This window comes from Anolis sagrei, chromosome 6, assembly GCF_037176765.1.
Source record: "Anolis sagrei isolate rAnoSag1 chromosome 6, rAnoSag1.mat, whole genome shotgun sequence".
Classification (NCBI taxonomy): domain Eukaryota; kingdom Metazoa; phylum Chordata; class Lepidosauria; order Squamata; family Dactyloidae; genus Anolis; species Anolis sagrei.
This window is the reverse complement of record NC_090026.1, coordinates 130,067,371-130,085,883: the sequence shown is the minus strand read 5'-3', so window position 1 is coordinate 130,085,883 and position 18,513 is coordinate 130,067,371. Positions and strand designations below refer to the sequence as shown.

General features: G+C 43.9%; 1 protein-coding gene across 3 annotated transcripts in view; it reads left to right on the top strand.

Moving 5' to 3' along the window:
* The window catches only part of SETD2 (SET domain containing 2, histone lysine methyltransferase), a 93,387-nt gene extending 81,830 nt beyond the window's left edge, over positions 1-11,557 (top strand). For all 3 annotated transcript variants that reach the window (XM_060782705.2, XM_060782704.2, XM_060782703.2), the window contains 6 exons: positions 878-1,006; positions 2,123-2,262; positions 5,964-6,075; positions 8,897-8,977; positions 9,113-9,214; positions 10,729-11,557. In XM_060782705.2, coding sequence (XP_060638688.2) covers positions 878-1,006; positions 2,123-2,262; positions 5,964-6,075; positions 8,897-8,977; positions 9,113-9,214; positions 10,729-10,890 — 726 coding nt within the window. In that variant the 3' untranslated portion in view covers positions 10,891-11,557. The remainder of the gene's footprint in view (positions 1-877; positions 1,007-2,122; positions 2,263-5,963; positions 6,076-8,896; positions 8,978-9,112; positions 9,215-10,728) is intronic.
* The last annotated feature ends 6,956 nt before the right edge of the window (positions 11,558-18,513 follow it).

The window sequence follows — 18,513 nt, the reverse complement described above, 5'->3', positions numbered from 1 at the left end:
TCCTTCTTCGTTTTTTAATCGCTTTTCAATATTTTTTCCCCATATATCATCAAAATCACTTTGTTTCCATATACCTTTTTTAACTTTTAATATACATGTCAGCTTATCATTTATTGCCAATTTCTATACTTCTTTGTACCACTATTTGTATATTTATTTCTTTTTTCCAATTCCTTGCTATAAGCAGTCTTGCTTATTGTTAAGGGTTTTTTTTTTAAGGAAGGAATGTCTTCCGTAAGATGTCCTCCATGCACTGAGTATAATGAACACTGGTGAGAGGAATTTATTTATTTTATTTCCAATATTTATATTCCGCTCTTCTCACCCCGCAGGGGACTCGGGGCAGATCACAATGCACATATACATGGCAAGCATTCAATGCCATAGACACACAACATATATAGACAGACACGCAGAGGCTATTTTACTTTCCAGCTTCATGAGAGTATGTTTTTTTTAATTCCGACCACTGGGGGAGCTGTTGCTTCACCGTCCATTTGTGACACCAATGGAGTACTTCCTCATTCTTTTCCACGCCGGTGGAGAGTTTTATGGCATCATAAATTAGTTAAATTAGCCTCCCCGCATAAGCGATACTTAAATTTCCTATTTGACAACTGTCTTTCGGTCTGCAAAGGTCGACAGCAAGCTAGACAAATGGTTGGGAGCTTACTTCAACCCGGGCTGGCTTGGAACTCATGACCTTTTGGTCAGTGGTGATTTAATGCAGCTGACTCCCAACCAGCTGTGCCACAACCCAGTCCTACCTTGTGATGGGGAGTTCCTCTGCTCTTCCCTCCGTCCTTGTTCTCGAGAAGCAATATCCTGTTAAAATTCAGTCAATAAATCTCTGCAACTGCTCTTGCTTCTCTTCCAGAGTTACGCACAGCCAGGCCTTCAGTACATCCAGGGGCAGCAGATTTACACTGCGCAAGGTGTAGTGGTGCAGCCCACGACAGCCGTGACCACTATTGTAGCAGCAGGGCAACCTCCGCCTATTCAACAGGTAAGTCACTGTGTGTATGTTTGTCTAAGATTATTAGGAGTAAATATTATTGTGATTAGTAGTAGTAGCAATAGTATGTATGCCCTGCTTTCTCTCTGCCAAAAGGAGACTCAAAACAGCTTATATTAAAAAACCCTAACAATGGGTGGATTAAAACCTAACACATACAACCATTAAAATATAATTAAAATACTTGTTTGACGTTGCTGAAAGTGGACAAGATTTTGCTCATCTTGCTTAAGAAGAAAGTCTACTTGTGTCCTGGTGTTTTACCCATTCACTGGGGATCACAACCAGACACAGTGAAGACATCTGCCCTTGCACTATGCTACTCTGCTGCTGAGTACGCATGCCCAGTGTGGAACACATCTTACCATGCTAAAACAGTAGATGTGGCTCTTAATGAGACATGCCGCATTATCATGGGGTGCCCTACACCACTGGAGAAATTACACTGCTTAGCCGGTATTGCACCACCTGACATCCGCCGGGAAGTGGCAGCCAATAGTGAAAGGACCAGGGCAGTGACATCTCCAGCTCATCCCTTGTTTGGGTATCAGCCAGCGCATCAACGACTTAAATCAAGAAATAGTTTTCTAAGATCTACAGAGACACTTGCTGGAACACCTCAGCAAGCGAGAGTCCAAAAGTGGCAGGCTCAAACCCAGAACCTCAACCAATGGCTGATACCAAATGAGAGACTCCCTCCTGGGCACACAGAGGACTGGGCGACTTGGAAGGTGCTGAACAGACTGCGCTCAGGCACCACGAGATGCAGAGCCAATCTTAAGAAATGGGGTCACAAAGTGGAATCCTCGACATGCGAGTGTGGAGAGGAGCAAACCACTGACCACCTGCTGCAATGCACCCTGAGCCTTGCCACATACACAATGGAGGACCTTCTTGCGGCAACACCAGAGGCACTCCAAGTGGCCAGATACTGGTCAAAGGACATTTAATAGACTACCAAGTTTGCAAAATTTGTGTTTTTATCTGTTTGTTTTGTTCTGTTAGAAATGTAATACAATGCTCTGGTTGCGGATGACACGATAAAATAAAACCCATTCGCTGCTGCTATTTAACATTTTGCCTCTTTGCTCTCTTGCCCCTTTCCAGCCGGAGCTTGTGGTGACCAACAACCTTCTGGACCTGCCTCCGCCGTCTCCTCCGAAACCCAAAACTATTGTCCTTCCTCCCAATTGGAAAACGGCCCGAGACCCCGAGGGCAAGATCTATTATTACCACGTGGCCACAAGGTAACAGCACCCAAGTGCCATCTCTCCATTATAGAATTTTTGTATCTAACAGAAATCTTTCCAACACCTGCCTTCACCCTCTGCTTCACAAGTGGCATTAAGGCTCAGCAGAAAGATGCTGGGGAATCCTCAGAGGACGAGGAGGTTGATGGTTTTCCCATGGAGTCTGTGTGTGATCAGTCTGAAACACAGGCTGAATTGCAGTCCTCAGATCAGAGAGAAGTGCCGGCAGTTGGAAATGAGACAGAAGATGCCTGGAATTCTGTTTCTCTTGGGAATCGGCCTTCAGCAGATGGGGAGTTTTCCTGCAATATCAGATTACGTCTCTGCACAGAGGGAGTGAAGGATGGATTAGCTAGATGGTCAGAAAGACTCAGTGATAAGTCCTTGAAGTTCTATGAGAAGTCTTTGAAACCCAGTTGTCCAAGGTATGACCTCCTGGATTCTTGGTAGAGTCTGAGGTTAAATTAAGTGATGTTTTCTTGGTGTCTCCAGAGCAGACAACGTTGCCATAGAATCACGTTTGTGATGCTCATGAGTCTAGTCTCCTATTTTGCCTGTGTTCCTGTAAGAATTTTATCTTCTCAAAGCTTCTGTTTTCATCCTTATGGATTTATGCCGGTGACCTTGATTTCTTGGATTCCATGTACATTGCCTTTGTGGACTACTGAACTTCGTATATATGGACCACTGCTATTTTATAGCACCTCTTCTACTGCTGTTTGGGAATTGCCCTTTTCCTCTTTTGGTACATGCTTTTGTAAATAAACTGCTCTAGTTAGATACTACTGGATTCTGATGTGCTGCTGGGTGAAAAAGGTGATCTCAAGGCTAGAGTACAACAAGCGGCGCTTGAACAAGAGATCGCCATTTCCTCCCAGAGGATTATTATTATCTTTATTTGTACCCCGCTAGCATCTCCCGAAGGACTCGATACGGCTTACAAAGGCCAAGGCCTCAAAACACAACATAACAATACAAAACCTAAAGCAAATTAAAAACAGTTAAAGCAATAGTAAACAACAAACAATAAACAATACATCAAGACACTATAAAACTGGGCCGGGCCAGAGTAATGGGTACAGGATTAAAAGTGCTGATGTGACCGGTGATATGTAAGGATTATAGGGCAAGTGCAGTGTGCAGTAATCTTAATTCTAATAAAGTGCTTCTGGGACTTGGTATTGGAGATCTCCTAATCTGGGAAGGCACATCGGAACAGCCAGGTCTTCAAGTTCTTTCTGAAGACTGCCAATGTAGGGGCCTGTCTAAGATCTTTTGGGAGGGTGTTCCAGAGTCGGGGGGGCCACCACAGAAAAGGCCTTGTCTCGCGTTCCCACCAGACGTGCCTGCAACGCAGGCGGAATCACTAGCAGGGCCTCTCCGGATGAACGAAGTGAGCGCGTGGGTTCATAAACGAAGATGCGGTCACGCAGGTAGGATGGTCCCAAATCGTTTAGGGCTTTGTAGGTAAGCACCTGCACCTTAAATTGGGCTCGGAAAATTACTACTACATTTACAAATGTCATTAAGATAATAATAGTAATAATAATAATAATAATAGTAATGTTGTTTATTTGTTCATTCACTTAAACAACAACATTATTTTTATCTTAATGACATTTGCAAATGTGGAGAGAGCTGACTGTAGTAGTAGTAATAATAATAATAATAACAACAACAACTTAGGTGATCCCTCGTAGCCTGAGGATGATGGTCCTCCAAATGTAGTGTCTTGGCGGTGGGTCCGTATGTGGCTGTGGAGCCCTATTCTTGATTAGCATGTTCTCCCTTAGTGAGGACATCTGTTTCCAAGTGAAAGGTGGTAATAGTAGTAGTAGCAGCAGCAACAGCTTCATTTGCTTCATTAAAGCCCTAAATTTGCTTCATTAAAGCTTCATTAAAGCCCTAAACGGTTCCGGCCCAAGCTACCTATCTGACCGCATCTCTGCCTATGAACCCACCAGGAGTTTGAGATCTTCCGGGGAGGCCCTGCTCTCGATCCCGCCTGCTTCTCAAGCTCGGCTGGCGGGGACGAGAGATAGGGCCTTCTCGGTGGTGGCTCCTCGGCTGTGGAACGCCCTTCCTACGGACATTAGACTAGCACCATCTCTAATGGTATTCCGCAAAAAGGTGAAGACCTGGATGTTTGTGCAGGCGTTTGAGTAATTTAGTGCAATCTGGTAATGGAACGTAGGAATGAAACAATGGACGACGAACCTGGACTACGCTTGGATGATGAGAAGATTGGGTACGGTTGTTTTTTGTAATAATTGTGCATTGTAATGGCTTATTGGTAATTTATGGATAATGTGTTAAGTCAATTGTTATATGTTGTATGGAACCACTGCTGTTTCTACTGTTTTTACTGTTTGTGAACCGCCGTGAGTCGCCTCAGGCTTGAGATACAGCGGTATAGAAGCAAAGTAAATACATAAATAAATAAATAAATAAATAAATTTGTATCCCAGCCCCTCTCCCAAAAGGGACTTGGGGCAGCTTATAACAAAAATACAATATGCATAGTAATAACAAAAAATAATAATGCATAGTAATAATAAAAAAAGAGTAAAGAAGGGAACCGAGAAGACAGTTCCATCTTGTCTCCTGTGACATCAGAGCCCCTTCTCCAGCAACAATATAATATTACTAATATTATGAAAGATATATTAGTACTATGCTAATAATATAGTATGTTTTATGTCCATATGACTTCTGAGTCCCCTGCGGGGTGAGAAGGGCGGCATATAAATGTTGTAAATAAATTGTAATAATCAGCAACCAAAGCAACACAAATCAACAAATCATAGTACAAAAACAAAACAACCATAAAGATATTAAATGTATTGTCGAAGGCTTTCGTGGCCGGAATCACTGGGTTGTTGTAAGTTTTTTTGGGCTATATGGCCATGGTCTAGAGGCATCCTCTCCTGACGTTTCACCTGCATCTATGGCAAGCATCCTCAGAGGTAGTGAGGTCTGTTGGAACGAGGAAAATAGATGCAGGTGAAACGTCAGGAGATAATGCCTCTAGAACATGGCCATATAGCCCGAAAAAACTTAAAACAACCCAAGATATTAAATTATAATGTCAAAACATCACACTAAATATAAAATTATGGAATAAAATTATAGTTACGGAATTATGATCACTTTAGGAATCTCTAGGTCCTTCAATGTAACTCTGTGTGCAGCTAACCATAAACTCATGCTGGAGGACCTGGAATCAGTGGCATGCCTCCAATAGAAGCATTGAGAGATTTCTAGAGAGGTGTGCCCCTAATCCCAGCAAAAGTGGAGGGCTGACTATAATAGTTTGAAGAGAAATCTGGTGTTCGGTTTCATCGAATTCGTATTTGGGGAGCACCTAAGCATTTGGGTCTCAATTCCTTCACGCAACTGGTGCTTAATGCATAGAATCATAGAATCATAGAGTTGGAAGAGACCTCATGGGCCATCCAGTCCAACCCCATTCTGCCAAGAAGCAGGAATATTGCATTCAAATCACCCCTGACGGATGGCCATCCAGCCTCTGTTTAAAAGCTTCCAAAGAAGGAGCCTCCACCACACTCCGGGGCAGAGAGTTCCACTGCTGAACGGCTCTCACAGTTCTTCCTCATGTTCAGATGCAGCATCGTAGAACCTTATTTTGCAGACAAGGGGAGCTTTCTCACCTGTGTTTTTGGGTTTTCCTTTTGCAGGCAAACTCAGTGGGACCCTCCGAACTGGGACAGCCCCGAAGATGACGCCAGCCTCGAACACGAGGCCGAAATGGACCTTGGGACGCCGACCTATGATGAAAACCCCATGAAGGTACCTTTGGGACCCTTTGCACAAAGTGATGTAATTCTCCCAGAAGCCGTGAGGCCTGACTTGGTTTGTGTTGCTGCTAAAGCTTGGCTTTGTCTGATCTTCTGAGTGGTTCACTCCTCAGAGCCAGTGCATAATTTATGTACCGAATCATAGAATCATAGAGTTGGAAGAGACCTCATGGGCTATCCAGTCCAACCCCATTCTGCCAAGAAGCAGGAATATTGCATTCAAATCACCCCTGACAGTAGTTCCTCTGCCAGACAAATACATTTAGTATAAAACATTCTGTAAAGGACTGCTTGATTCACTTAAAGCAGAGACTATGATCTTATATTACTCATCTTTGTCTTAAAATAATCATATTGTGCAAATCAAGAACTGTCACTGCCTATTGTATCAATGGGGACTTGAGATTCTTTGCTGTCTGTCCTATCAAAGATGTGAACCTCTCCAAATTGTCAGAAAAGTGGAAACTTTTTTAGCTTGCAAATGCAAATCTGAATATCAGATGGCACTGAGTTGATGGCGTAAAGCTTGGCGTTGAGATTCCTCTTTTTAGCACAGCTGGTTAATTACCAGCAGCAATAGATCTTGCAAATTAAAAGGTTGGCAATTCGAATACTGGGTCGGGGTGAGCACCCGACCTTCAGCCCGGCTTACTGTCCACCTAAGCAGAAAACAGCTATGAGAAATTAGACATGGCTTAATGAATACCAGAAAATGCTGGTAAACAAAGGAAGGAGGAAGTCTGTGATCGACAGAGGTCATAGAGGATGGAGCAACAGCACCCCCTGTGGCCAGAATTGAGGACAACCTCCAGGATGTCAACATTGGGGAAAATGCTGACATAATATCTCTGTTGTCTGTCCTGTCTATTTAACGGCATTGGGTGTTTACCATGTATTCTGTGATCCGCCCTGAGTCCCCTACATTGTGAGACGGGCAGGATATAAATCTGAGGGTCGGGACCCCTGTGGGGGTCATGAGGGGGTGTCAGAGGGGTCGCCAAAGACCATCAGAAAACATAGTATTTTCTGTTGGTCATGGGGGTTCTGTGTGGAAAGTTTGGTCCAATTCTATCGTTGGTGGGGTTCAGAATGCTATTTCATTGTGGGTGAACTATAAATCCCAACAATTAAAACTCCCAAATGACAAGGTCTATTTTCTCCAATCTCTACCAGTATTCACATTTGGGCATATTGAGTATCCATGCCAAGCTTGGTACAGATCCACCATTGTTTGAGTTTTCATTGTGGGTGAACTATAAATCCCAACAATTACAACTCCCAAATGGCAAGGACTATTTTCTCCAAACTCAGTATTCACATCTGGGCATATTGAGTATTTGTGCCAGGTTTGATCCAGATCCATCATTTCTTGAGTCCACCAGTGTTCTCTGGATGTAGGTGAACTACAATTCCAAAAACTCAAAGTCAATGTCCACCAGACCTTCGCAGTATTTTCTCTTGGTCATGGGAATTCTGTGTGCCAAGTTTGAGTCAATTCCATCATTGGTGGAGTTCAGAAGGCTCTTTGATTGTAGGTGAACTATAAATCCCAGCAACTCCAGCATTACCAAATGACAAAATCAATCACCCCCAACCTCACCAGTATTCAAATTTGGGCGTACCGGGTATTTGTGCCAAATTTGGTCCAGTGACTGAAAATACATCCTGCATATCAGATATTTACATTACAATTTATAACAGTAGCAACATCACAGTTGTGAAGTAGCAACAAAAATAATGTGATGGTTGGGGGTCACCACAACATGAGGACCTGTACTAAGGGGTCGCGGCATTAGGAAGGTTGAGAACCACTGATATAAATGCGGTAAAATAAATAAAAATAAATTTAGAGAGGGAATGGAAGCACAAAATAAGAATCTAGGACTTCTGTCAAAGCAGAAAGCATGGTTCTCCTCCTCTTTCTAAGTCTGGAGCACAAGAAAGAACATTTCTGCTCTACTAATGTTGACCTCCATATTCAGCCCTGTGAATCAGGTGCTTGTGTTCAAGTTGCCGAACTTGCAAAACCGAGCTTTTTTTCCCCCTTAGAAAATGAAAGGGATTTCCTTCTCAGTGACCTTTCTGCAGAGGACTTTACTTCTGTATTATTGTGCCCACTTGATACAGGCCTTTCATCCTCAGGAAACAGTCCAGAGGTTTTGAACAGGAGCCGCGATTCAAGCATTGGGGCCAGCAGGACCGGGGATTCGCTCTGCTTTGTTTGCTGAATTGTTTTGATAGTTTGTTGTTGTCTTTATTTATTTATTTATTGGTACCCATGAAAACATGCTGACATTTGCAAAAAATTTGGAAAAAAGATCTGGCAAGTTTATAGAAGCCCAGTATTCAATATCAGTTCTCGGTACACTCAAGATGTCCTGTAAAATCTTCTTTTGTTGTACATACATAAGACCAGGATGGGACAAAGGACTCTTGTCTGTTGGAGCTAGGTGTGAATGTTTCAACTGACCACCTTGATTAGCATTTGATTTCCTGGCAGTGCCTGGAGCAATCTTTTGTTGAGAGGTGATTAGATGTGCCTGATTGCTTCCTCTCTGTTTTGCTGTTATAATTTTAGAGTTTTTTTTTAATACTGGTAGCCAGATTTTGTTCATTTTCACGGTTTCCTCCTTTCTGTTGAAATTGTCCACATAATAATCCTGTGTCCAGTTCTGGCCGAAGCAGGTTGGTTTGGATGGCCTTCGGAGGGAGGGGGGTCTCTTCCGATTCTGAGATTCTGTGATTTTATTCTCTTTTTTTTAAAGTCAGCATTTGCAATAATAACACCAGCCTTTTTTTGTGTCTTTTCTTAGTCTTCCAAAAAACCCAAAACAGCAGAAGCAGACACGTCTAGCGAGCTGGCAAAAAAGAGCAAGGAAGTCTTCCGGAAGGAGGTGAGTGACGCTTCTGCTTTCGAACTGGAATATTGGTATTCCCCAATTAAAAAAAAAATCCTCTCTATGAGGTTGTTTGATAAAAGTACAGAGCAGTGGCAGTTTTCAAAAATCCCGCCTTCTGTTTTTCTTCAGATGTCACAGTTCATCGTCCAATGCCTGAACCCCTATCGCAAGCCAGATTGCAAAGTCGGACGGATCAACACGACGGAAGACTTCAAGCATCTCGCACGAAAGGTATCCGCGTGCATTTGCAGAGGAGGGGAGAGCAACACTTGCTAGGACTAGGGCTGGAAAATGGGTCCTGGGAGCCCCAAAACTTTGAAGCTTCCAAACCCTTCTCCAACTCAGATTGCTCTCCTTTCCTCACCTCTTTTCCTTTATCTTTACCTCTACATTACCTTTACCTTACCTTACCTCCTTTCCTTTATTCCCTCCCCTTTCCTTTATTTTAATTTTTTGTTCTGTCCTTTCCTTTTTGTCTTTTCTTATCTTTCCTTTCTTTTCCTTCCTTTTCCTTTTCTTACCCTACCTTACCTTATCTTGCTTTCTTTTTCTTTCCCTTCTCTTCCCTCTTTTCCTTTCCTTTACTTACTTTTATTTTCCTTTTCTGTTCTGTCTTTTCCTTTCTTCTCCTTCCTTTTCCTTTTCCTCTCCTTCCCTCCTTTCCTTTCCTTTCCTTTCTTTTATTTTCCTTTTCTGTTCTGTCCTTCCTTTTCCTTCCCTCCTTTCCTTTTATTTTCCTTTTCTCTTCTGTCTTTTCCTTTCTTATCTTTCCTTCCTTTTCCTTTCCTTCCCTTCCCTCCTTTCCTTTTCTTTCTTTTATTTTCCTTTTCTGTTCTTTCCTTTCTTTCCTTTTCCTTCCCTTCCCTCCTTTCCTTTCTTTTATTTTCCTTTCTATCCTGTCCTTTCCTTTTTGTCTTTCCTTTCTTTTCCATCCTTTTCCTTTTCTTACCCTACCTTCCCTTCCTTTCCTTCCTTTTCCTTTTCCTTACCCCCTTCCCTTCCCTCCTTTCCTTTCCTTTATTTTATTTTCCTTTTCTGTCCTTTCCTTTTTATCTTTTCTTGTCTTTTCTTTCTTTTCCTTCCTTTTCCTTTTCTGTTCTGTCCTTTCCTTTTTGTCTTTTCTTGCCTTATCTTTCCTTTCTTCTCCTTCCTTTTCCTTTTCCTCTCCTTCCCTCCTTTCCTTTCCTTTCTTTTATTTTCCTTTTCTGTTCTGTTCTTTTCTTTTCGTCTTTCCTTATCTTTCCTTTCTTTTCCTTCCTTTTTCTTTTTGTTTTCTTACCCTACCTTCCCTTCCTTTCCTTTCTTTTTCTTCCTTTTCCTTTTCCTTCCCCCCTGTCCTTTCCTTTTTGTCTTGTCTTATCTTTCCTTTCCTTTCTTTTCCTTCCTTTTTCTTTTCCTTTTCCTTTTCTTCCCTTTCCTTTCCTTCCCTTACCCTACCTTCCCTTCCTTTCTTTTCCTTCCTTTTCCTTCCCTTCCCTCTTTTCCTTTACTTACTTTTATTTTCTTTTTCTGTTCTGTCCTTTCCTTTTTGTCTTACCTTATCTTTCCTTTCTTTTCCTTCCTTTTCCTTTCTTTTATTTTCCTTTTCTGTTCTGTCCTTTCTTTTTTGTCTTTTCTTTTCTTATCTTTCCTTTTTTTCCCCTTTCTGGAATGTAAACACATTACTGGAACACTCAAAAGTTATGCCCTAGGAATCAAGCACAGTGTTCTAACAGCATTTCCCCGCTTTCTCTCTTTCCTTGCAGTTAACCCACGGAGTGATGAACAAGGAACTGAAATACTGCAAGACCCCCGAGGACCTGGAGTGCAACGAGAACGTGAAGCACAAGACGAAGGAGTACATCAAGAAGTACATGCAGAAGTTCGGGGCCGTTTACAAGCCCAAAGAAGACACCGACTTGGAGTAGACTTTGCGGGGAGGAGGAGAAAGAGGAGCCTCGGAGGGCTTTGGTTTCGTGCCTGGGGGGGGCAACCCTTGCCCCTCTCTCCCTGCCAGGTTTTTCAAAACATTGGGCAGAAACAGAGCGATTTAAAGAAAAAAGTAACTTCCCAAAAAAGGGAGTTAACTTACCTAGACATGGCTGCGACTCATCGACATCCCACTTTTGGCCCCTGTTTGCAAGAAAGGAAAAAAATAACCCTAACCTCCCCAATCTTGGCGGTGCTGTTTTAGTGCAACGATTTGCAAGCTGAGTTTGTCCTTTACTCGAGATCTGTATGATATTTTAACGTCTATGTGAATATATTGAGAGGGTTTTTTTTTCTCTTTTTCTGTTTGTTTTTTTCTTCTTCTTTTCTCTCCTTTTTAAGCCCAACATGTGTTGATATCATGGGAACACTTTGTAAGAATAGTTCTGAAGGTTTGGTTTTTATTTTTTATTTTTTCCCCCATTTTCCTTATTAATTTTGTTTGTTTGTTTTGTTCTGTTTATTTTATTATTTTTGGGGGTTTTTCCTCGTTCTTTGCAAGGTTTTACTCTGTTATCATGTAAATATTTGCTCAAACCGGCTGCCTCAGGGTTTCTGGCAGGCCGCAGTGCTATGTTGATAAAGATTGATTTTACTGCTTCGAAATCATTTTACTTTATCCAATTTTTACTGAAGTTTTTATGTAAAAGGAAAAAAAAATAAAAAATAAAATAAAACGGCAACGAAATAAAAAAGAAAAAGGCTGAGACCAATTTCCTAATCTGACCAGACTCATAGAATCAAAGAGTTGGAAGAGACCTCATGGGCCATCATCCAGTCCAACCCCATTCTGCCAAGAAGCAGGAATATTGCATTCAAATCACCCCTGACAGATGGCCATCCAGCCTCTGCTTAAAAGCTTCCAAAGAAGGAGCCTCCACCACACTCCGGGGCAGAGAGTTCCACTGCTGAACGGCTCTCACAGTCAGGAAGTTCTTCCTCATGTTCAGATGTAGTTTGAAGCCATTGTTCCATTGCGTCCTAGTCTCCAGGGAAGCAGAAAACAAGTTCGTTCCCTCCTCCCTGTGGCTTCCTCTCACGTATTTATACATGGCTATCATATCTCCTCTCAGCCTTCTCTTCTTCAGGCTAAACATGCCCAGCTCCTTAATCTGCTCCTCATAGGGCTTGTTCTCCAGACCCTTGATCATTTGAGTCGCCCTCCTCTGGACACATTCCAGCTTATCAATATCTCTCTTCAATTGTGGTGCCCAGAATTGGACACAATATTCCAGGTGTGGTTTAACCAAAGCAGAATAGAGGGGTAGCATGGCTTCCCTGGACCTAGACGCTCTACTCCTACTGATGCAGGCCAAAATCCCATTGGCTTTTTTTGCCGCCACATCACATTGTTGGCTCATGTTTAACTTGTTGTCCACGAGGACTCCAAGATCTTTTTCACACGTCCTGCTCTCGAGCCAGGCCTCATCGTCCCCCATTCTGTCTCTTTGCATTTCGTTTTTTCTGCCTAAGTGGAGTATCTTGCATTTGTCCCTCTTGAACTTCATTTTGTTAGTTTTGGCCCATCATCTCTAATCTGTCGAGATCCCTTTGAATCCTACTCCTGTCTTCTGGAGTATTGGCTATCCCTCCCAATTGGGTCCTGTCTGCAAACTTGATGATCCTGCCTTCTAGCCTTTCATCTAAGCCATGAATCAAGATCCTGAAGAAGATCGGGCCCAGGAGGGAACCCTCCTGATTTATTTATTTATTTATAACTTTATTTGTACCCCGCTAGCATCTCCCAAGGGATTCGATGTGGCTTACACAGGCCGAAGCCGGAAACACAATACAACAATACAGTACCTAAGCAAATTAAAACAGCAGAAAAACAGTAAACAGTAACAATACAAAGACATTATTAAAACTGGGCCAGCCGGAGTAGGGGTACAGGATTAAAAGTGCTGATGTGGCAGGAGGAATATAGGGTTATAATATAAGTGCGGTGTGCAGTGTGCAATGATCTCGGTTCTACTAAAGTGTTTCTAGGAATTGGTGCTGGGGTTCCTAATCTGAGAAGGCACATTGGAACAGCCAAGTTTTCAGATTCTTCCTGAAAACAGCCAATGTAGGGGCTTGTCTGAGATCTTTCGGGAGGGTGTTCCAAAGGCGGGGGGCCACCACAGAGAAGGCCCTGTCTCGCGTCCCCGCCAAGCGCGCTTGCGACGCGGGCGGGATCACGAGCAGGGCCTCTCCAGATGACCGGAGTGAGTGTGTGGGTTCGTAGACAGCGATACGGTCACGCAGGTAGGGTGGTCCCAAACCGTTCAGGGCTTTGTAGGTGACCACCTGCACCTTGAATTGGGCCCGGAAAATAAACGGCAGCCAGTGGAGCTCCTTAAACAGAGGGGTTGACCTCTCTCTATAATGAGCCCCGGTTAACATCCTGGCTGCTTCCCATTGGACCAATTGGAATTTCCGGGCCGTTTTCAAGGGCAGCCCCACGTGGAGCACATTGCAGTAATCCAGTCTGATGGCACTCCACTCGTCACTTCTTTCCAGGATGAAGAGGAATCCTTGGGGAAAATCACCCTCTGGGTTCGTCCATTTAACCAATTACAGATCCACCTCACCGTAGTTTTGCCTCGCCCACATTGGACTAGTTTGTTTGCCAGAAGGTCATGGGGGACCTTGTCGAAGGCCTTCCTGAAATCCAGGTACACTACATCCACAGCATTCCCCGCATCTATCCAGCTTGTAACTCTATCGTGTCCTGGCTGTGGGTCCGTAAGTGGCTGTGGAGCTCTATTCTTGACCCGCATGTTCTCCCACAGTGAGGGCATTGGTTTCCAGGTGGAAGACGTTCCCAGTCGGGGTTGGCTTGACGCACCTTCCTCTTGGCACCTTTCTGTCGCAGCTCAGGATAGATTCACCTTGCTCAAGACACCACCAAAGACCAAGACTGTAGGTTTTGTAGTTTATTGAAGAAAAAGCAAAACAAAACATAAAAGTGAAGTTGTAAGAGTTCAATAGTCAAAACAGAGTCTCAAATTCAAAGGCAAAGTTCCCAAGATCCAAAGGCAAATAACATGAAGCATAGGTCCTTTAGCATAGGTTAAGCAAGAATCCATGGCAGCATGACAAGGTTCCCAAAAATTGGCCTTGAGGAGACTGAAATGGGCCCGTATTAGGTTGACACTTGGCCACTTCCGTTGTGTATTGATAGCTTAGAAGCCAGCTCTTCCTCTTTCCTTTCTTTCCCATTTCTCCACAATGGGCCACAGCAACGCGTGGCAGGGTACAGCTAGTAACTTTATAAACAAGCACCTTGATATCCCTACGGATGCCCCGGTCCTCAAACACTCTCTGCTTCATTTGAGAAAAATGCTGCACTCGCAGAGCTCAGGTGGTGTTGCATTTCGGCGTCGATGTTGACTTTGGTGGAGAGGTGGCTGCCTAGGAGCGGAAATGGTCCACATTTTCTAATGTTACACCTTTAAGCTGTATTTCTGGCATTGGAGGGGATTGGCCAGTGACTGCTGGAAGAGGACTTTGGTTTTCTCGAAGTTCAATAACAGGCCGAGCTTCGTGTATGCTTCTGCGAAGGTGTTTAGAGTAGCTTGTGGGTCTTCTATTGAATGCGCACAGATGACGTTGCACATATACACGGCAAACATTCAGTGTCATAGACACTCAACATATCTAGACAGACACACAGGCTATTTAACTTTCCAGCTTCATGAGGGTATGCTTCGAATTCTGGCCACTGGGGGAGCTGACACTTCACCGTCCACTTGTGACACCAATGGAGCACTTCCTCATTCTTTTGCACACTGCTGGAGATTTTTATGGCGTCGTAAATTAGTTAAATTAGCCTCCCTGCATAAGCGGTACCTAAATTTCCTACTTGACAGATGCAACTGTCTTTCAGGCTGCAAAGGTCAACAGCAAGCTAGACAAATGGTCAGGAGCTTACTCCAACCCGGGCTGGCTTTGAGCTTAACCTTTTTTCGCCTCCTCTGAATACTTTCCATCTTGTCCCATCTCCTTCCTAAATTGCTTTGCTCAGAACTGGACCGGGATTATTACGACCAAAGCAGAACAAAGTGTTTAGAGTGGCTTGTAGGTCGTCTTCTGAATGTGCACAAATGACGTTGTCATCAGCATACTGGAGTTCTATAACAGATGTTGTTGTGAGCTTGGTTTTGGCTTTCAGTCTTCTTGCCATCTATCCAATAGATGATTCCCACTCCGGTGGGGAGCTTCCCATCAACAAGGTGAAGTATCATAGCAATAAAGATGGCGAATAAAGTTGGGGCGATAACACATCCCTGTTTGACACCCAATTCCACCTTAAATGGGTCACTTTGAGAGCCAATGCAGCCCAAGACTGTTGTCATCACGGAGGAGCCGCAGGATGTTCACAAATTTGTTAGGACACCCGATTTTTTTGGAGGATGGTCCAGAGAGCGCTGCAATTCACTGTGTTGAATGCCTTTGCAAAAGGTCAATGAATGCCATGTACAGAGATTGGTTTTGTCCCCTGCATTTTTTTGGAGCTGACGTGCAGTGAAGATCATGTCCACGGTTCCTCTGGAGGGGCGGAAGCCGTTCTTGGATCACATCATGTATTTTTTTTAATTTTATATTATTTTATTTTCTCTACTTTTGTGATGTGATATTCCTGCCTGCAATATGACATCTGGACAGCAGGTGGCACTGTTGGGCTGCACCACTCAACATTATTCATCCAGTAAAGGTTAGGGTTAGGCCCCTTATATACTACCATATAATCCCGCATATATCTGAATATGTTTGTACAGATTGAGCCTCCCTACTCCGAAATGATTGGGACCAGAAATGTTTTGGATTTTGGATTTTTTGCTTATACGTAACGAGGCATCTTGGAAATGTGAAATCTCAGTTTCTAAGCCAAAGAGCCGGTGTTGTCTGTAGACACCTCCAAGGTCATGTGGCCAGCATGACTGCATGGAGCGCCGTTACCTTCCTGCCGGAGCGGTACTTATTGATCTGCTCACATTTGCATGTTTTCGAACTGCTAGGTTGGCAGAAGCTGGGGCTAACAGTGGGAGCTCACCACGCTCCCCGGATTCGAACCTGCGACCTTTTGGTCAACAAGCTCAGCAGCTCAGCGCTTTAGCCCACTGCGCTACCGATGGCTCCAAGTTGAGTTATACATGAGGGCTTATGGCAGATTGGTTACTAAAGTCAGCTTATACATGGGTGCCTATGGCAGACATAATGTCAGCATATACATGAATACACATGGTACATTTATACCTTAAGTCAACTTATACATGAGTCCATATGGCGAATTTGTAACCAAAGTCAGCTTATACATGGGTTCTTATGACAGACTTATACCTGAAGTCAGCATATACATGAGTACATATGGTACATTTATACATAAAGTCGACTTATACACGAGTGCTCATGGCAGATTTGTAGCTAAAGTCTGCATATACGTGAGTACACATGGTACATTTGTACATAAAGTCAATATATATGTGTGGTTATGGCAGACTTATACCTGAAGTCAGTGTATACATGAGTACATATACATTTATATGTAAAGTCGACTTATACACGAGTGCTTATGGCAGATTTGTAGCAAAGGTCAGCGTATACATGAGTACACATGGTACATTTGTACACAAAGTCAACTTATACATGAGGGAGTTATGGATGGATGGGAATTTCTCAAGGGTGAAATACTCAAGGCGCAATTGCAAACTGTGCCAACAAAGAGAAAAAATAGGACAAGTGCAAAGAAGCCAGATTGGATGTCCAAAGAACTTCTAACTGAGCTAAAACACAAAAGAGACATGCACAAAAAGTGGAAAGAGGGAGAAATCACCAAAGAAGAATTCAAACAAATAGCCAACACATGGTACATTTGTACATAAAGTCGACTTTTACATGAATGCTTATAGCAGATTTATACCTGAAGTCAGCATATACATGAGTACACATGGTACATTTGTACATAAAGTCGACTTATACATGAGTGCTTATGATAGATTGGTAACTAAAGTCAGCTTATCCATGCGTGCTTATGGCAGAGTTATAGATAAAGTCGACTTATACAAGAGTGCCCACGGTAGGTGTAAAATTGTTATTTTAAATAGTATGCTAATGCTTTTATGTCAAGCCGCTTTGAGTCCCCTTTGGGGAGATAAAGCGTGGTATAAATATAATAATATAATTATAATATAATTATAATATAATTTGTGTCTCACAAATGGAACTTTGAAAAAGGAGACGAAGGAGGGCCTGATTCTGGCAACCCAAAAACAAGCCATTCGAGCCAATGCCATCAAAGCCAGAATTGAACAGTCAACAGCAGATCCCAAATGTAGACTCTGCAAGGAAGCAGATGAAATAATAGATCTCATCCTCAGCTGCTGCAAGAAGATCGTGCAGACAAACTACAAGCAGAGGCACAACACCGTTGCTCAGATGATTCATCTGTGCCACAAACACCATCGTCCTGCGACAAAGAACTGGTGGGATCACAAGCCGGAAAAAGTTACAGAAAATGAACATGCCAAGGTACTCTGGGACTTTCAGATTCAGACAGACAGAGTTTTGGAGCACAATACTCCTGACCTCACAATCGTGTTGAAAAACAAAGTATAGATCGTCGATGTTGCAATCCCAGGTGAGAGCAGGATTGAAGAGAAACAACTGGAAAAGCTGACACAATATGAGGATTTAAAGATCGAACTGCAAAGACTCTGGCACAAGCCAGTCAAGGGGGTCCCAGTGGGGATCGGCACACTGGGTGCAGTGCCTAAAGACCTTGGCCTGCACTTTTGGCGCTGACAAGATTACCATCTGCCAGCTGCAAAAGGCCACCTTATTGGGAGCTGCACGCATTGTTCGCCAATACATCACAGTCCTAGACTCTTCGAAAGGGTGATCCAATTCAACAGCCAGCAAAGTGTCTGCTGTGGACTCATCTTGTGTTTCAAAGAAGGAGGAGGAGGAGGATGAGGAGGAGGAGGGGAGGAGGAGGAGGTGGAGGAGGAGGAGGTGGAGGAGGAGGAGGTGGAGGAGGTGGAGGAGGAGGAGGAGGTGGAGGAGGAGGAGGCTGAGGAGGTGGAGGAGGAGGAGATGGTGGTGGAGGATGCGGTGGTGGTGGTGGTGGTGGTGGAGGATGCGGTGGAGGAGGAGGAGGAGGTGGAGGAGGAGGTGGAGGAGGAGTGGTGGAGGAGGTGGAAGAGGAGATGGTAGAGGAGGAGGTGGTGGAGGAGGTGGAAGAGGAGATGGTGGAGGAGGAGGTGGTGGTGGTGGTGGAGGAGGAGGTGGAGGAGGAGGTGGTGGTGTTGGAGGAGGAGGAGGTGGTGGTGAAGGAGGAGGAGGAGGTGGTGGTGGTGGAGGTGGTGGTGGTGGAGGAGGAGGTGGTGGAGGAGGAGGAGGACGCGGAGGAGGAGGAAGAGGAGGTGGTGGTGGAGGAGGTGGTGGAGGTAGTGGTGGTGGAGGAGGAGGAGGTGGTGGAGGAGGTGAAGGAGGAGGTGGTGGTGGAGATGGTGGTGGTGGTGGAGGAGGAGGTGGTGGTGGTGGAGGAGGAGGTGGTGGAAGAGGAGGAGGACGCGGAG